Source organism: Bos mutus, chromosome 18 (genome assembly GCF_027580195.1).
Source record: "Bos mutus isolate GX-2022 chromosome 18, NWIPB_WYAK_1.1, whole genome shotgun sequence".
In the NCBI taxonomy this organism is placed as follows: Eukaryota; Metazoa; Chordata; class Mammalia; order Artiodactyla; family Bovidae; genus Bos; species Bos mutus.
The window spans coordinates 1,104,940-1,124,818 of record NC_091634.1 but is presented as its reverse complement, the minus strand read 5'-3'; the positions used below and the strand labels follow the sequence as shown (position 1 = coordinate 1,124,818).

The 19,879-nt window shown below is 46.5% G+C and overlaps 1 protein-coding gene across 1 annotated transcript; it reads left to right on the top strand.

The window, feature by feature from the left end:
* Positions 1–7,391, top strand: LOC102269218 (zinc finger protein 773). The gene is made up of 5 exons (XM_005907747.3): positions 1–271; positions 2,006–2,044; positions 3,798–3,924; positions 4,390–4,488; positions 5,779–7,391. Exons 1-5 carry the CDS (start codon positions 182–184, stop codon positions 6,888–6,890), a joined length of 1,467 nt encoding a protein of 488 aa, XP_005907809.2. The 5' UTR covers positions 1–181; the 3' UTR covers positions 6,891–7,391.
* The last annotated feature ends 12,488 nt before the right edge of the window (positions 7,392–19,879 follow it).

Below are 19,879 nucleotides of genomic sequence, written 5' to 3'. Positions count from 1 at the left end.
GTTTTCGGGGGTCTCTTGGGTCTGTGTGCTGGATGAGAGGCTCCGGGAAGCTGGTGTTGGACTGGGGTGACGGGAGCGGGAAGGCGCGAGAGGAGGCTAACGTTCTCTTCTCAGCACTAATGCGGGTCTGACGTTCAGCAGCGGCGCCCGGGAATCACCTGATTCCGATTCCGGGACAGGGATGCGTGGGGCCCGACCTGGTCCACAGCTCCTGGCCCTGCTCCGCCCACAGAGTCCGATGGCAGCGGCCGCTCTGAAAGTCCCGCCTGAGGTAAATGTTCGTCCTCCGGTCTCTCACCGCCGTCGCCCCACTAGATGATAAAGGTCCCCTTGATCGTCCCCTGCTCAGGCCCCTGGGTCCAGGTCAGTAAGGAGATCGTGGGTGAGAGGCCGTATTTCTGTCAGCCAGTATGATGGGGCTTCGGAAAGGGTTACAGGCCTCGGGACCGGCACGATCAAAGCCTTGAACTGAACTGAGAGTCTCAAACTTGAGATTTGTCTGGAGTCTGCACGCAACCGCATGAGAGGATGAGTCACATGGGACAAGGCAGCCGCAGCAGCTGGGCCTTCACTGTGCGGCCGCCAGTGGCCAGGGAGGCTTGTGAAGAGGAGAGGCTCAATCTGTGTGTCAAAATTGTCCAAAGTCTTCGCAGGGAAAAAGAGACAGGGGTAGGGGTGATGAGAGTGTGAGCGGAGACTGGAAGACCTGTGACGAAGTAAATACCATGGAGTGCTGGTGGGCTCTGGACTGTAGTCGCTGGTGGCCAGACAGGGGAGAAATGATCAGGTCTCTCACAGGCTTTAAAAGCGGGACAGACAGGATTTCCTGCTGCACCGGCTGTGGCTGTGAAAATGTAGGGAAGGAAGGACGAACCTGTTTTTTGGTTTGCAGGGAGCAGGTTTCAGGGAAAAGATTGGGAGTTGGATTTTGGACGTGGTAACCCTGAGGTTTCCCAGAGTGGAGGTGTCGCATGGGCAACTTGCTCGCTCACCTGAGGGGTTCTGGAGTTCCAGGGAGGGATCTGGGCTGGAGATATCCAAGGGATGGTGGGGGGTGGCCTGGTCCGTGGCATGGACTGGGGCTTGTATTTAGAAGCAAGAGTGTTAAAGTTTTTATTTCAGATGAGCCTGGAGGGTGGGCCACCTCCAGAGGTGTGAATTCCTGTGCTCCAAAGTGTTTTTGGCTGGTGTGGAGGAATGGTTAGTGGACCCAGGTCTGGGCTGGAGACTGAGATGGTCAGGGGTGTAGATTTGCCACTCCAGGCTCAGCAGGCCCTCTTTTCCCCTCGTGGAGAAAAAGAACACTCAGGTAGGCTAATAGGGCGTCTCCTTTGATGCCTAAGTTCCCCCAGCTTTTAGGACAGAAGGCATGAGTCGCTGCTCCAGTGGCAGGGCCTCTAGCAGGCTTCCCTCCAGGAGGGTGTATACCAGGCAGCCAGTTGCCAATTGGACTAGTAGCTACTCAGTTTTCTCAAGCCTAATCCCCCAGTTTCTTATCTTGTGAGTTTATGAAATACTCATTTAACACTAACTGGTGAAAATACATCTATACATATGTACATATGTATGTATATACATACACACATAGGCAGTTAAGATAATGCAGCTTTAACAAGCTAACATATAATAATTAGTTGAAATATCAATATCCTGCTAAGCGTTTGATTAAATCAAACATCTTCAATATTGTATTTTCTTAGTTAAAAGGCATGTTTAAAAAGTACATTTTTAATACCAACCGGGAAATGCTGACAGAAGCATCACTTATGAGGACAGTGAGAGTCGATAGTTAGAACTTGATAGAAATGAGCAAACAATAGCCCTCTTGGGTGGACACCATTATTATCCACATTTGACAGATCACAACACTTCACAGGGAGGTTGAGTATTTGTCCAAGATTACACAGCTGTTAAGAGGCATGCATCACCGAGGACTGAGGTACCTTGGTTGAGCCGTTGGGGCCCAATATTATTGCCTGCTTCTCATGGCCTGGCTTTTCCATAGGTTGCTGTGGCTGCGGAGTGGCTTCCAGACCATGAAGAGGTAAGTGATAGGTGTCCTAGATCCTTACCCTTTTCACCTCCCACTTGCCTGGGCTCCAGGATCGTAGCATCCTGGGACTCGTTTTACCTGCTACGCTCCTCACCCTGCCATCTAAGATCCCTGGAAGGTGGTCATCCAAGATCAGGTCCCTGAGTGCAGACCAGGAATCATATGGTTTGGTTCCCATTTCTGGCAGCCAGTGGCATGAAGCCTAGAAGAGAGGTCATTCACAGTGATTGTTGGAACATATTAGAGATGACGTTGAGCTGGGAATGCCTAGCAAACTTAGGTCCCCCTCATTTGTGGTGGAAACAGCAAGAAGCAGAAGTTAGACCTGGAATGGTGGTCTGCAGAGGTGTGCCTCAATTCAGAGGGTGGTGGGAGCCACAGGAGGTTTAGAGCAGAAAAAGGAACTAATCTGAGCCAGGCTTAATAAGCAGTCAGTCGAGTGTAGGGAGCCCAGGGAGGAGGCTACTACAATAGCCCAGGTGAGTGTGGTGGTAGATGGGCCAGAGTAGTGGCAGTGGAGGTGGGCAACGTGTTGGGAGTGTGTGTTTGTTCTTCCGTGTAGGTCTGAGCAGGCTATCCGATGTGGAAGGTTGGGAGAGAAAAGAGGAAGAGTCGGGTGATTCTGAGATGTTTGGCCTCAGTAGCTAGGAGGAGGGAAGTGCCACCACGTCCAAGTCGGTGGCAAGAGTTAGATTCTGGCTGTTGAACCCAGAAACCCTCGAGCAGATTCCTCCCCTGGGCACCTGGACACACAGCCTGGAGTTCAGGTGAAGGGTTCAGATTGGATTCACCCACAGTGTGGATGGTGCGTGGGCCAGGATGGAGCTGTGATCAGATTTGGCAGGGGGCACCTTCACGTCCTGTGGCAGTGCATTAGGTAACAAGGGAGAGGAGTGTGGGGCTGAGGACTGGGCCTCTTGCTGGATGGGGTGCTGGGTTTCATAGAAACACATGAGGGGAGTGTAATGGTCATGGTGGGGAGGTGTTGGAGGGGTGAGGAGGATCTGGCTGGAGGCTGGATTTCCATGGGGAGTGGACCTGAGATGTAGGTGGAGACCAGGCAGGGAGATGAGAGCAAAGCTGGTGCTACTGCTGATTCATCCAGCTGTGGGTTCCCCAGGCTCTTGTTCTTATGGCTGTGAGGACCTGGAGGTCAGCACAAAGGCACACGGGGTCCCCTGGGACTGTTGGTGGGCATGATGTGCGACAAGTGGACCTGGGCTTTGAACAAGTGTCAGAGGTGCTGAGACTGGTCAGGGGACTGCTTTGTAACACAGAGTGGAAGAGGGCTGAGTGTACCTGGGATCTACTCCAGGTTTCAAGATGCTGAGGATGAAGCCAGGGTAAGGGCCAAGTAGGGTCAGGGCCATGAGGGACGTGCGGTGTGAAGAACAATATGCATGTTGGGAGAGAGTGCCAGCTGATGGCCCCAGGCCCTTGTACTGGGGTGAAAGGAGAAGGGGACTCAATTTTGGTTGTTCTTGGGAACCCCAGTCTGAAGGATCCTGGGTGAATTGTCTTGCAGAAGGGTGAGGCTCTGTAGGTCAGCACCAGAGCTCAGGCGACACCTGTCCCCCACCTGTTGTTGCTGAGAGCAGAACATGGTGATTGCTTGGGTGGCCAGGAGGGCAGGCATCAGCAGCACCAGGGCCTGGTATTTCCACTGAGGTGGGGAGCGCGGGAGGAGGGTTAGAGTCCCAGGAAAGAAGGCTGCATGTAAACGGAACCATCCCCATCATGGCAGGGCCAAGTGACCTTTGAGGACGTGGCTGTCTACTTCTCCTGGGAGGAGTGGGGGCTCCTTGATGAGGCCCAGAGGCTCCTGTACTGTGGGGTGATGCTGGAGACCTTCTCACTGATGGCGTCTCTCGGTAAGGTCCTTGCCCCCTACAGCTCCTCCCCTCTCCAAGGGCAGGTCCATCCCTCCCAAAGCTGGTCTGTGGGTACTGCATCCTTTCTTGTGTCCTAGAGTAGGTATAACAGCCAAGCCCCGGTGCACCACCCACTTCTGTCCCCAAGCTGCTCCATGGTTGTGCAGGAATGGGTTTGGGGATCCCAAGTGTTGCGATCAGATGGGTCCTATGCTACTGGCCTCTCCCTGGCCTGGTGATGCCAAAGAGATCCACGGCAGTCCAACACCCAACTTGGGCCCTCCTCTTGTGGCTGATGTGGGATCTGCCTGTGTCAGGAACTGAGGCGCTGACCTGGCCACTGCTTGACCGGGATGTTTCTGCAGCATCTTTTTCCCACCTTCTTGTTGGTTACACTCAGCCTTAGTTCTTGTGGGCTGCTGAGGAGTGGGTCACTTTGGCCCTCCTGCCTTGTTCCTTCTGTAGGACTCACACCGTCCAGGACCCATGCCATGACTCAGCTGGAGCAGCACGGGGAGCCCTGCGTGCCTACCGGGGGAGTCTCAACCACAGCCACACCAGCAGGTACTTGGAGGGAGGTGGCGGAGGGTGGGGGTGAACCCAGGGATGAGTTCGTACCAGGGGTCTCCCCAGGAGGCCCTGATGTTTTGGTGTCAGACAAGGGGCCAAGGCTGATTTCCATCTTTTTCCCCTCAGCTGACCACTTCTCAGCTGCCAGGGCTGTCACCTACCCTCTCTTCCACTCTGCAGTGCTCGATGACAGTGGCCTCATTTTCTACTGTTTTATGACATGGCCAGTCAGCTGTGGCCATGAGAGGAAACACAGGAGAGCCTAAGGAAAAAAAAACAAAGTTGATTGTGCTCACAGGTCTGAAGAGGTAGTCCCTACCTGCCGAGGGGGGAAGCGGGAGTCACACTGGAGAGAGTGGGCTCCAACAAGCAGGGGGAAGCAGAGGGTGAGGACCTGTCAGCAGGTGCCTTTGTTGGTGGGGAGTGTTGGGGATTTTCTCCCCGGGACTTGGAAGCGATGAACCTGAAAGAAGGACACTCGGACAGTCTCTTGCAAGGACTGACAAGTTTATTTCTGCAGTCAAGCCTTTTTATAGAAGTAGGAACAAAGAGCTTAGAGTATACAGCCAGCAGAGCGCGTACAGGGTTAACACCTAATCAGTAAAAATATTTCAAGGACAGCGTGCTATAAGTGACGCATGAGCTTATCCCATAACCCGTTTTCTCAAGCAACATCCTTAATGTTTATTATTAAATCTTGGCGCCGGGCATAACCAAAGGCAGGAGATGTTTTTCTGCCCGGGCACATCAAGCCGGGGTATTTCTGGCCCTTCGCCATTTTCCCAAGGACTTCCTCCAACCGGCTATTTTGTACCGGGCTTCCCAACAGGGAGAGTACTAGAAAAGGCACGATGGGATATTATGGGTGCATTTGAACATAACTAGGTCACACTCAGGGGAGGACAAGAAGGGCTGCTTGTGTGGGGGACCAGCCTCCTTACACCAGTGCACCTGGGCAGGGAGCTCCAGCCCGTGTGTTGGGATGCTGACACAGCTGGAAATAGGGCGCGTCACAGGTCACAGTAGAGCTGATGCTGTGGTATCTCAACATCCTTAGCAATGCTCACTGTAATGGGTGACACTTGCCGCCTAAGCTGTGGCGATGCTAAAGGTCACTGGAAGATTTGGGTTTTGCCGCTGAAGGCAAGTTGCGACAAAGGCGACACCTGAGAAGGGCCCCAGGAACCCCTTACTGCCCGTGTCAGACGTGTGCGAGGGTGCTGCCCTGTCCTGCCAAAGTCCACACACTCCACAGACACTTCATCGGCGTTTCTGCACCTGCAGGTTGTTGGTGCGGAGCAGAGGCTGACGAGGCCCCTTCCGAGCAGAGTGGTTGTGTAGAAGCCGACAGAGCAAACCTTCACCAGCACCAGGACCCGAACTCTGGAGAGAAACCTTCAACCAGAGAAGAGCATGAGGGGAACGGGAAGGTCTCCGCAGGAAGCTCTGGTCTTCCCAAGCCTCAGGCGGCTCCTAGTGGAGGGGAGCCATGTAGGAGCACCAAAAGTGGGGAGGGCGTTCCCCCTGGGAAAAGGCATTACAGGTGTAGTGAGTGTGGGAAAGCCTTTGGTCAGAAATACTTACTTGTTCAGCACCAGAGACTACACACGGGAGAAAAGCCTTATGAATGCAGTGAATGTGGGAAATTATTCAGCCATAAATCCAACCTTTTTATACACCAAATAGTTCACACTGGTGAAAGGCCTTACGGGTGTAGTGAATGTGGAAAATCCTTTAGCCGCAATGCTGACCTCATTCAACACCGGAGAGTCCACACTGGAGAAAAGCCTTTTAAATGCAGTGAATGTGGAAAAGCCTTCAGGCACAATTCCACACTTGTTCAGCATCACAGAATCCACACTGGAGTAAGGCCTTATGAGTGCAGCGAATGTGGGAAGTTCTTTAGCTTTAACTCAAGCCTCATGAAGCATCAGAGAGTTCACACTGGAGAAAGACCTTATAAGTGCAGCGAATGTGGGAAATTCTATAGCCACAAGTCAAGCCTTATTAATCACTGGAGAGTTCACACTGGAGAAAGGCCTTATGAATGCAGCGAATGTGGGAAATTTTTTAGCCAAAGCTCCAGCCTTGTGCAACACCGAAAAGTTCACACTGGAGAAAAGCCTTTTAAGTGCAATGAATGTGGAAGATTCTTTAGTGAGAATTCTAGCCTTGTTAAACACCAGAGAGTTCACACTGGAGCAAGACCTTATGGGTGCAGGGAATGTGGGAAATTTTTCCGCCACAGCTCCAGCCTTGTTAAGCATCGGAGGATTCACACTGGAGAAATGCCTTATGAGTGCAGCAGTTGTGGGAAATCATTTAGCCAGCGTTTCAACCTTATACAGCACCAGAAAGTTCACAGTGGAGAAAAGTCTTGCAAGGTTCAACTGTGACTGACCCTTGCTTTTCTACCTGAGTATTAGATTTTCTTAAATAAATGTTTCTTCATTTGCTGTATATCCTTCAGATCATTTCCAGAGGCTTTAAATGATGTTTTTATAATTTTCACCCATTTCCCTGGGAAGCAGGCCTGCAAAGCTCCTCACACTGTCATGCTGGAAGCTGATGCAAATATTTAACTTTTTAGGAATTTGCCACCTTGTATTCTAAATAGTTATGCCATTTCACATTTCCTGGAGTGTGTTTTCCAGTTTCTTCGTATCTTTGCTGAGTTTCGTATGTAAAATATTGGCCATATATTTTTAGCCGTTCTAGGGAATGTCTAGTAGTATTTCATTGTGATTTAAATTTGCACTTCCCTGATGACTTGGTGTTCAGTATTTCTCCCTGTGTATTTGCCATCATATGTTTTCTTTAGTGAATTATCTGATCAAAGTTTTTTGCCTACTATTAAAAGAACTGTCTTGCAATTTCTTAATATATTCTGGATGCAAATGACTCATTTGATATATACTTAATCAATCTTTCCTCTAAGTCTGTGGCTTTGGTTTCCTTAACAGTATCTTCCCTAGAGTAGAATTTCTTAACTTTCATGAAATACAACTTATCCATTTGTCTTTTATTGGTTGTACTTTTCGTATTGTGCTCTTTTTCTCTTATGGTACTTTATCATTGCCTGTAAAAAAAAAACCTTACCTGGGTATGCTATTGGAACCCTAAGAGCCCTTTTAAATATCTAAATCTTGTGAAATCTTTGTTAATTTAAACACAGACAAAGAAGTTCAGTGTATGTAGAAATGTTTACGTATGAACATACCCCCTATCTATTCAGTGACAGCCTAGAATGCAGACGTATTCCAGCAGCTGTGAACATCTTTAATGTCCAGTTATTGGCTTATGAATACAGTATTTCAGTAAAAAGAATCAGAACTCCTTAGATAAGAGGCCACTTCCAGGTTAGAGCTGGAAAAGTTTAACATAAGCCAAGGAAATATCCTTGCCTTAGAAAGTAAAGAAGTACTTGGGACTCCCCTTGTGGTCCAGTGTGTAAGGTATAGTTCGGGCCGAGGCAGAAAAAGGAAAGACGACCTCAACAGCAGTAGGTTACCTTTATTCAGGCAAGGAGGGATAACAATCAGCCTAACGACCAGGATGAACGCTGACAGGGATCAGGGAGGCTCCATATTTATAGGGAGGTTTGTGGAAGCGATAAGGGAAACGTTAATCAGGCGGGATGTTTTGGGTATGCTTTAGTTGAGATGGCATTTGTAGTTGGGCAGGGGGTGATAAGTTCTGGGCAGGTGTAGCGGGTGGAAGGTTTCTGGACAGGGGGTGATAAGTCCCAGAAGTCCCAGATAGATGCAACCGGCCTGGAGCACCAGGGCGGGACCTAAAGTTCAGTTTTGTTTTCTCCGAAGTCAGATGATTCAGTAAGGGCCTTTGAGACTGTTGTCTTCTTTTCTAGGCCCAAAAGACTCCTTCACAGTGGCGAAGATTCTGCACTCCAATGCATGGGACAGGGTTTGATCCTTGCTTGGGGAACTAGGACTCCTACATGGGCAGTACAGCCAAAAAAAAAAAAAAACTAAAGAAATAGTCAAAGAATAATGATGCAGTAGCTTTCTATTGCTGTACTGACAGATAACCACAAACCAATGGCTTAAACAACACCAATTCATTATATTATGGTTCTGTAGATCGTATATCCAGTAAGACACGGATGGGTCCGACTGGGCTAAACTCAAGTTGTTACCAAGGTTGTGTTTTGTTTTGTTTTGTTTTTTTTCCTGGAGTGTTTAAAGGAAATTCTGTTTCCTGCTCATTTGAGTTGTTAGACAATTTCAGTTATTTGTGGTTCAGTTAAGTTCAATTCAGTCACTCAGTCGTGTTCGACTCTTTGTGACCCCATGGACTGCAGCATGCCAGGCCTCCCTGTCCATCACCAGCTCCTGGAGTTTACTCAACCTCATGTCCATCGAGTCGGTGATGCCATCCGGCCATCTCATCCTCTGTCGTCCCCTTCTCCTCCTGCCCTCAATCTTTCCCAGCATCAGGGTCTTTTCCAATGAGTCAATTCTTCACATCAGGTGGCCAAAGTATTGGAGTTTCAGCTTCAGCATTAGTGCTTCCAGTGAATATTCAGGACTGATCTCCTATAGGATGGACTGGTTGGATCTCCTTGCAGTCCAAGGGACTCTCAAAAGTCTTCTCCAACACCACAGTTCAAAAGCATCAATTCTTCAGCGCTCAGCTTTCTTTATAGTCCAACTCTCACATCCATTCATAACTACTGGAAAAACCATAGCTTTAACTAGGCGGACCTTTGTTGGCAGAGTAATGTCTCTGCTCTTTAATATGCTGTCTGAAAGTGAAAGTGAAGTTGCTCAGTCCTGTCCGACTCTTTGCAACCCCGTGGACTGTAGCCCACCAGGCTCCTCCATCCATAGGATTCTCCAGGCAAGAATACTGGAGTGGGTTACCATTTCCTTCTCCAGGGGAATCTTCCCGACCCAGGGATCGAACCCAGGTCTCCCGCATTGCAGGCAGACGCTTTAACATCTGAGCTACCAGGTTGGTCATAACTTTCCTTCTGAGAGGGTAACAGGCAGGAAGGCCAGGTGTCTCCAAATGGAGGAAATAGGCTGCAAGTGTCAGACATTTTTATCTCTCTCTTAAGCGGCAGGAGGAAACAAAGCGGCAGGAGGAAACAAACTAGCGATATTTTTTTCCTTCTCTATACAAATTTAAAAGGAGGTTTCTCTTAAAATACTGTGTTGCCATAATGACACCTGGTTTCACCTGAAGTTAACTATTCTCAAACCTCAAGTTAACCAATGCATTTTTCTTATGGAAATGTTTGTCTTAAGCTATGTTAATGTACTGTGCATTTACCCGACTCTGTCTTCAAATGGTTGCGCCTGATGGCTCAGAACCTACTTGACAAACCAGTATGTTATATTCAGATATTGTTCCCCTAATCTATGTAACGGAGAAGGCAATGGCAACCCACCCCAGTACTTTTGCCTAGAAAATCCCATGGACGGAGGAGCCTGGTAGGCTGCAGTCCATGGGGTCGCTAGAGTCGGAAACGACTGAGCGACTTAACTTTCACTTTTCACTTTCATGCATTGGAGAAGGAAATGGCAACCCACTCCAGTGTTCTTGCCTGGAGAATCCCAGGGACGGGGAAGCCTGGTGGGCTGCCGTCCATTGGGTCGCAGAGTCGGACACGACTGAAGCGACTTAGCAGCAGTAGCAGCAGCAATCTATGTAAACAAAACTATTTGTATGGTATTCTGCCCTTCTACAAGATTCAAGTCAATCATTTTATGGCCTGGGATGAATCATCTGGTGCCAAGATTATCCCAAAATGCATCTTATGGGTGAGGGGCCTGGTGCCATTCTGAGTTTTAAGATATTCCTTTCTTTCATTAACAGACTGCTAGTGACTATATAACATCCAGCTGAAGACTAGAGGGGGGCACTTTTTCTGCCCCCTTCTGATGCCTATGTCAGAAGCTTTCTCTGTCTCCTTTATACTTTAATAAAACTTTATTACACAAAAGCTCTGAGTGATCAAGCCTCGTCTCTAGCCCCGGACTGAATTCTTCTCCCACAGAGGCCAAGAATCCCGGTGTCTTTTCGTTCAGCAACAACCTTTCACTTCAAAGACCAAGCGTCTTTTAATTTCATGCCTGCAATCACCATCTGCAGTGATTTTGGAGCCCCCCAAAATAAAGTTTGTTTCCACTGTTTCCCCATCTATTTGCCATGAAGTGCTGGGACCAGACGCCATGATCTTAGTTTTCTGAATGTTGAGTTTTAAGCCAACTTTTTCACTCTCCTCTTTCATCAAGAGGCTCTTTAGTTCTTCTTCGCTTTCTGCCATAAGGGTGGTGTCATCTGCATACCTGAGGTTATTGATATTTCTCCCAGCAATCTTGATTCTAGCTTGTGCTTCATCCAGCCCAGTGTTTCTCATGATGTACTCTGCATGTAAGTTAAATAAGCAGGGTGACAATATACAGCCTTGACATAGTCCTTTTCCTGTTTGGAACCAGTCTGTTGTTCCATGTCCAGTTCTAACTGTTGCTTCCTGACCACATACAGATTTCTCAAGAAGCAGGTCAGGTGGTCTGGTAATCCCATCTCTTTAAGAATTTCCCAGAGTTTATTGTGGTTCACACAGTTAAAGGCTTTGGCATAATCAATAAAGAATTCTGGAACTCTCTTGCTTTTTCTATGATCCAACAGATGTTGGCGATTTCATCTCTAGTTCCTCTGCTTTTTCTAAATCCAGCTTGAACATCTGGAAGTTCACAGTTCACATACTGTTGAAGCCTGGCTTGGAGAATTTTGAGCATTACTTTACTAGCGTGTGAGATGAGTGCAATTGTGCAGTAGTTTGAGCATTCTTTGGCATTGCCTTTCTTTGGGACTGGAATGAAAACTGACTTTTTCAGTCCTGTGGCCACTGCTGAGTTTTCCAAATTTGCTGGCATATTGAGTGCAGCACTTTCACAGCATCATCTTTTAGGATTTGAAATAGCTCAACTGGAATTCCATCACCTCCACTAGCTTTGTTCGTAGTGATGCTTCCTAAGGCCCAGTTGACTTCACATTCCAGGATATCTGGCTCTAGGTGAGTGATCACACCATTTTGATTATCTGGGTCATGAAGATCTTTTTTGAATAGTTCTTCTATGTATTGTTGCCACCTCTTTCTTAATATCTTCTGCTTCTGTTAATATCTTCTGTCCATAAAATTTCTGTCCTTTATTGAGCCCATCTTTGCATGAAATGTTCCCTTGGTATCTCTAATATTCTTGAAGAGATCACTAGTCATTCCCATTCTATTGTTTTCCTCTATTTCTTTACACTCAGCACTGAAGAAGGCTTTATCTCTCCTTGCTATTCTCTGGAACTCTTCATCCAAATGGGTATATCTTTCCTTTTCTCCTTTCCTTTTCACTTCTCTTCTTTTCACAGCTATTTGTAAGGCATACTCAGACAATAATTTTGCTTTTTTGCATTTCTTTTTCTTGGGGATGTTCTTGATTCCTGTCTGTTGTACAATGTCACGAACTTCCGTCCATAGCTCTTCAGGCACTTGTCTATCAGATCTAATCCCTTGAATCTATTTGTCAGTTCCACTGTATAATCCTAAGGGGTTTGATTTAGATCATACCTGAATGGCCTCGTGGTTTTCCCTACTTTCTTCAATTTAAGTCTGAATTTGGCAATAAGGAGTTCCTGATCTGAGCCACAGTCAGCTTCCTGTCTTGTTTTTGCTGATTGTATAGATTTTCTCCATCTTTGGCTGCAAAAAATATAATCAATCTGATTTCGCTATTGACCATCTATACATCTATACATGTGATGTCCATGTATAGAATCTTCTCTTGTGTTACTGGAAGAGGGTGTTTGCTATGACCAGTGCATTCTCTTGGCAAAACTCTATTAGCTTTTGCCCTACTTCATTCTGTACTCCAAGGCCAAATATGCCTGTTACTCCCTGCTTTTGCATTCCAGTCCCCTATAATGAAAAGGACATCTTTTTGGGGGTGTTAGTTCTAGAAGCTCTTGTAGGTCTTCATAGAACCGTTCAGCTTCAGCTTCTTCAACATTACTGGTTGGGGCATAGACTTGGATTACTGTGATATTGAATGGTTTGCCTTGGAAACGAAAACAGAGATCATTCTGTCATTTTTTAGATTGCATCCAAATACTGCATTTCAGACTCTTGTTGACTATGATGGCTACTCCATTTCTTCTAAGGGATTCTTGCCCACAGTAGCATATATAATCGTCAGCTGAGTTAAATTCACCCATTCTACTCCATTTTGGTTTGCTGATTCCTAAAACATTGACGTTCACTCTTACCATCTCCTGTTTGACCACTTCCAGTTTGCCTTGATTCATGGAACTAACATTCCAGGTTCCTATGCAATATTGCTCTTTACAGCAGCGGACTTTGCTTCTATCACCAGCCACATCCACAACTGGGTGTTGTTTTTGCTTTGACTCCATCTCTTCATTCTTTCTGGAGTTATTTCTCCATTGATCTCCAGTAGCATAATTGGCACCTACCAACCTTGGGAGTTCATCTTTCAGTGTCCTATCTTTTTGCCTTTTCATACTGTTCATGGGGTTCTCAAGGCAAGAATACTGAAGTGGCTTGCCATTCCCTGCTCCAGTGGAACACATTTCTGGTTGTGGGACTGATATTCTTGTTTTCTTAAAGAGGAAACAATAGCAATTGTATAGAAATTCTTCTAAAAGAAGATTCAAACACTTCCCAACTATTAATAGTTAAGTGAATGTTACAACTGTTAATCAGCTAATGTGTGTGCTAAGTGGCTTCAGTCGTGTCCGACTCAGTGCTATCCCATGGACTGTAGCTCTCTAGGCTTCTCTGTCCATGAGATTCTCCAGGCAAAGATACTGGAGTGGGTTGCCATTGCCTCCTTCAGGGGATCCTGTCGACTCAGAGATAGAACCCATGTCTCTTATGTCTCCTGCACTGGCGGGCAGCTTCTTTACCATTGGCACCACCTGGGAAGCCAAACTTCAATAATCAACGAATACTTCAATATAAAATAAAAAGAAAAAAAAGCGACTAGCACCCACATGAGCATAGCAAACTGAATCCAGCCATATACATATGTAAACACATAAATCATAACCTGGTGCTGTTTATCAAGAATGCAAAGATGATTTAACAACTGAACCTGTTATCTATCTTAATTAAACTAAAAAACAATGGTCTCAAACATGTAGTGGAAGCATGTCACAGAATTCAAAACCAGTAAATGATAAAAATTCTCAGCAAATTAGGATTAGATGGGAACTTCCTGATATAGTCCATCTATGAAAAAAAAAAACAACAACAAAACAACACAGCTAACACATTTGATGTTGAAAGCCTAATGCTTTTGCCCTGATATTGGGAGTAATGCAAATGTGTCTATGCTCATCACTTCTACTTAACATTGTATTGGTACTAAAGATCTGTGTTTGTAACATGAAGGGAAAAAAAAAAAAAGGCCTAAAGATCGTAAAGTTAGGGAGTTCCTTTGTGGTCCAGTGGCTAAGACTCTGCTCCCAAAGCAGGGGGCCAGGGTTCAATCCCTGGTCAGAGAACTAGATCCGACATGCCACAACTAATAGCTCACATGCTGCCAGCTAAGAACCGGCAGAGTGAAATAAAAAATACTAAAAAAAAAAAAGATTGTAAAGGTAGAACCAAAACTTCTATTCAAGTAAGACATGATTATGTTGAAAATTACAACTCATTCACTAAAAAGCTACTAGATCAAATGATTGAGAATGATTGAGTTCAGTGAGGTCACAGGATCAAAGGCCAATATACAAAAATGACTTGTTTCTGATACTAGTAATGACTGTTTGGAAATTGAAAAAAAAAGATATCTTTTATAATAGCATCAAACTATGTATTTAGAAGTAAACTGAATAAAAATATGTTCAAAAACTATTAAAAAAATCATCATACACCACTGAGAAATATTAAGGACCTAAATAGTTTCACTGGCAAATTCTACAAAACATTTAAAGAGTAAATAATACCACAATAACATGTCTTTTCAGAAAATACGAGGAACGAATGCTTCTCAACTCATTTTAAGAGATGAGCCTAACTGATACAAAAATGTAACAAGCACACAAAATAATTACAGAACTATTTCCTGGTGGCTCAGTCAGTAAAGAGACTGCCTGCAATGAAGGAGACCTGGGTTCGGTTTCTGGTTCGGAAAGATCCCCTGGAGAAGGGTATGGCAACCCACTCCAGTATTCTTGCCTGGGAAATCCCATGGACAGACGAGCCTAGTGGGCTACAGTCCATGGGGTCACAAAGAGTCGGACACGACTTAGCGATTAAACCACCACCACAACCACAGTCCTAATTAATAAAGGTGAAAAAATATGCAGCAAATTAAATCCAAAAGAAAGTAAAAATAATAAAATATGCATCACTGGATTTGACCAGAGGAAAATACGCCTGACTGAACACTAGGGCAACAATCAGCCCTCACCCCCAGGCTGCTCAGTGACCAGAGAAGCCTGTTGATAAAAGCAGGGCCCTGTGGGGCTCCTGGGCGCAGAGCCTTTCGGTGTCCCTCATTTCTTTGGTTACAGGAAATAGCCTTCATTCAGCCTCCGTGACCTTACCTGAGCTCCAAGGGGCAGGTAACAATTCCAAGCAGTTGTTAATTAGGGAAGGGAGGGGATGTGAGACCAGGGAGAAACAAGAGCAGCCTTGGGGGAAGGTCCAGTTTCCCCACCATGGGATACATATAACAATATCTTTGAGGTATTTTGTAGATACTGAAACCCCCTCCAGGTGGGAGAAATTAATGATTAAGAAGGTATGCTGCCCACAAGCATGTAGACCCCAGACCAGCTGGACCTGAAGGTTGATGATGCAAACTCCTACTTACCTCACCACCAATCATTCAGAAGAATGTTTGATGCTGATCACGCCCTCTTTGAACAATTACTACAAAACTTTCAACTATCTTCTCCAAGTAGGGACACACTGTTTAGAGGGAACATGCTGTGTCCTCCTTCTACTTCATCCAAAACTCTTTCTCTGCGATTCAATTCACACAGGTGAACAGAAAAGCTGAGCTTTAGGCATCACTATTAAGAGCTGAGTTAGGGCACCTCTCTCAGCTCTAACTTTCTCTGGCTCCCACAGCCCTCACAAGGCCCAGCTCCTCATTTGCCATTCCGTGGCTGATTTCTGCCTACCTGGTCTCAGGTCCCCCAAAACATAAAGTACACTTAGGGTTTCAAGAACATCCCCAGTCCAGTGCCACATCGAAGCATACGCACATGCTAGTTCTTGAAACCCTTACCTCATCCTACCGGGTTCCCAAAATGGACGTGTTTCACACAATCCCCTACTCAATTAAGAGCCATGGGCCAAGAATGACTCATCTCTGGGTACCCCAAATTCCAGGGCAGAGAGAGCGGAAGGGGGAAAGTCCTAGGACAACAGCATCCTCTGTGTCATATCCCGAGGCTAATAGGACCACGGTTCCAGGGGCTGGCGGCCTAAAGGCCACCCACTCACCTGCGTCCGGCCCAGCTGACCGTCGCCAGCGGACCCCGTGAACTGAGCAGGGAGCCCGGCGGGTCCTTCAAGCTTAGTGGATTCCCTAGTCATCCGGCCCTGGCCAGGCGTGACCTTGGCTGACCCGCACTAGGAGCCTCGGCTCCCCACGTGTAAAAGGCACAGAAGGACAAGTGCGCCAGAAGGAAGGAGGGCTGGGGCAGAGCCCGAAGAACGCACAGCCAGGCGGAGGGCTTGCTCAAAGGCGCAGAGTAGGGTCCAATTCTCGTTCCCTTCCTTCCTTATTTGATCCCTAATAGCTACCCGGGAAACAGCCCCCGGTCTGGACTCGGGTCTCCACCAAGGAGAGGCACTGACCCCCATCAGCCTCCGTCACGTCATCGGAAGTCCGGCCTCCACCTCCGCGGGAGGGTCCAGCTCTGTCCTGGGTCGTCATTGGACGAGTGTCCCGCCGCCCACGCACAAGCACAGCCCGTTGGGTAATGTAGTTTCTGTCTTGCATCCCACCCTTCCCATTCTCCACAGCGAAGGCCAAACAACCCTGCGAGACCCTGGAAAACAATGCTGTGTGATTCCAAAGATGACCACTCTAGATTTCTGTGGCCATGTTGGGCAAAGCCATCCACAAGAGATATTGAATCGGAGACCCCTGTTTGTGAAGCCCTTGGCAAGCTTCTTAAGTCTGTCACACCCTCAGGAAAAATATGCTACTAAAAATCATGGGGAAGGGTACTCCTCGGTGGTCTTGTGTTTAAGACTTGGTGCTTTCACTGCTTAGGACCCGGGTTCCATTCCCAGTTGGGGATTTAAATGTAGGTACTACACTATGGCACAGCAGTGAAGAATCCACTTGCAGTGCAGGAGATACAGGTTTGATCCTTGGGTTGGGAGGATCCCCTGGAGGAGGAAATGGCAACCCACTCCATTCTCATTTGGAAAATCCCATGATCAGAGGAGCTTGGTAGGTTACAGTCCATGGAGTTGCAAAAAGTTGGACATGACTGAGCAGGCACACACAATGTCTAGTGTATGAGGTAGGGGAGCAGCTGATAATTTGATATTCTGTCAATGTCTGTTTCTGAGAGTGAACGGTTGGTTCATGGCTGGCGAGTATCCAACAGAGCAAAAAACTAAAAACAAACAAACAAACCCAAAAATGGTACTAGAAAGATAAGTTGCTTACACTGTCTTTGCGAACTAACATTAAATGATGATTTTACTCAGTGGTTCCCACGCTGGTAACATCAGCATCACCAAGGAATTTGCTAAAACTGCCTGTACATGGTCAGTCCATGGATAGCCTGAACCTGCAGCTCCCAAGACAGCACTAAATCCTGGGGCGTGTGAGAACAGCAATCTCACACCCACAGGGACATCCCAGCAGAGAAGCAAACATGAGATGATGCCGTGAAGAGACAATTTCACAATCGCTTCTGCCCGTATGCCATTGTCCGAAACTCATTGACATGGTCCATGGAAGATAAGCTGTGTGTTGATAAAGAAACAGTTGGATAGGAGACCATCTACCCAGTTTCTAGTATAATTCATCAGTTCAGTCACTGGGATAATGGATTTCATTATCCCCCCTACATATTCAGCACTATTTATTACTTTCGGGTTGAAAACCTCAAACCCCATTCCTCTGTTCTTAACCTAAACTAAGACAACAAGGCAATAAACAAAGTAGGTTGGCACGCATTCCCAGTATTATTATAGTTCTGGAGTCGGTGGCAGGACCCACTGAAGGACCTGCTGAAGAGCGAGGCTGCCAGTGTAGATCTCTATACACAGCAAAGTCGCCTTTTAAGAAAAAGTATGAGTAGGCACCTCCCTGGTGCTCCAGTGCTCGAGTCCTCGCTCCCAATGCAGGGAGCACGGGTTTGAATGCTGGTCAGGGAACTAAGATCCCACGCGCCACAGGACATAGCCAAAAAAAGAAGAGTATGACTGTTTTGAACTCCATATGGGAAATTGAATAGAAAATTAATACACAAAAATGAAATCCTAAAGTTTATATTTAAGGATTTGGAAACTGATCTCAGATGGAAGACCTGCAATGATAGAAACAATGAAGATCCAAGAGGGTAAATGCCTGCGTAGATGGATGCAACTGCTCATAATTTGTGTTAAACATGAATGATGTTTCCTTGTGGAGTTAGAATGATGAAATTAACATACAAGGTCTCAACACATAGACTAAGATACAGATATACTGTTAAGTGTCTTAGTAGTGAAGAAGAAAAAGTACTTATAATTCTGTGTTCTACTGTTTTTAATAAGTGCTTATAAATCTTAAACAATAACAAACACAATTAGAGAATATGCTTTCCAACTAGAATAAAGAAAACCTATAAGTAATTAATAGAAAATTTAAAGGGGAGGAGGGGAGAAAAAGAACAAGTGATGCAAAAAAATCCAAAAAATAAGAGTGCATATTTAAACTCAAATTATGTATATCAACCATAAAATTAAATAAATATGGGGTAAATTAAATTAGCAGTCAGCACTTTTGGGCAGCTCAAAATTCCCTTCACAAGAGATTTTTAAAGGCAGGTTTTGAATTTCTATTCAGAGAAATAGAAATTTGGCTGATGGAAAACCAAGACCTTATGCTGAATGTCACTAGAGCCCATGATCAAGCTTCTTAAGAACTAAAACCTGCTGAAAAGCCATCAGGAAATTACCAGCAGCACATCTCCTGGTGAGGAAGGAAGAGAATGGCATGGAGAGGGAACTTGTGAGTAACAGCAGCCAACTTTGAAGCGCATCCACATACCCAGCCGAATGACAGTCTCTTTACAACACTATCCTTTAACCTCACAACAACCTGGGGAGGCATGTTGGCCAACACACTTGTTTCATAAATAATGAAGGTTCCAATGGCTAATTCAACTCCAAGTTCACAAGGGAGGAGACCAAGAACCCAAAGTTCCCTGAGCTGGTCTGGGTCACGGGCACCACTAAGTAGCACAGCTGAGAACGGTGGCCTAGGTGACGGAGATCTCATCACCGCTCGACGCACCCTCCCGCCTGAAGTCATGTAATCTGAGCAGGGTCAGGACCCTTCCTGGGTCATGGAAAACTCAACTGCCCAAACTACCAGGATGAACTACAACAAGTCTTTCTGACTTTTGTGTATCCCAGAAAAGGACCTTCAGCCTCATTCACCACACTTGTGAAACTGCGAACTGTGAAACTTGTGACTAAGAACCTGGAACACACTGTCAAGCCATGGGTCACGTTTCCTATGGATGCAGAGGGCCCTGTCAGGACTGAAGGGGTAAAGTCACTCCCGGAGACTCACCCCAACATCCAAACTATGCACATGTCCCATCAACTCTGCCTCCTCACGTGTCCCAGGTCATCTCCAAAGCCACCACCCTGGGCCAGTCCACTGTCAACGTCCTCCTGGACTGTAGTGGCCTCCTCCCTCTCTCCAACATCAGTTCTTTATCCTCCTCAGTCCGTGCTCCACACAGCAGCCAAAGGGAGGCTTAGAGACAAATGACATCATCCCACTGTGCTGTGAGTCCCTTCCTCAGCTCCCAGAGCAGTTGCAATACAATCCACATTTCTCATGATGCCCTGCCCCTCCATCTCACTGCCCACCACCTGTTTCCTCTGACAGTCCCGGCTCTGGCCTACCTCAGGATCTTGGCGCATGCTGTTCCATTTGCAAGTGCTCTTCTCCATCTTCAAACATGGCTGAGGCTCTTCCATACCTCACAGTCTGCATATCACCCCTGTATACTTTCTGTTCCTCTTCCCACGCATTACAGTTTAACAGACATCTTTCTACTTTCACAGACATGCAGACAGACTTGTGTGGAAGTGACATGACTAAGGTCATCCAGATGGTGATAGGCACAGCTCAGGAACGTTGGC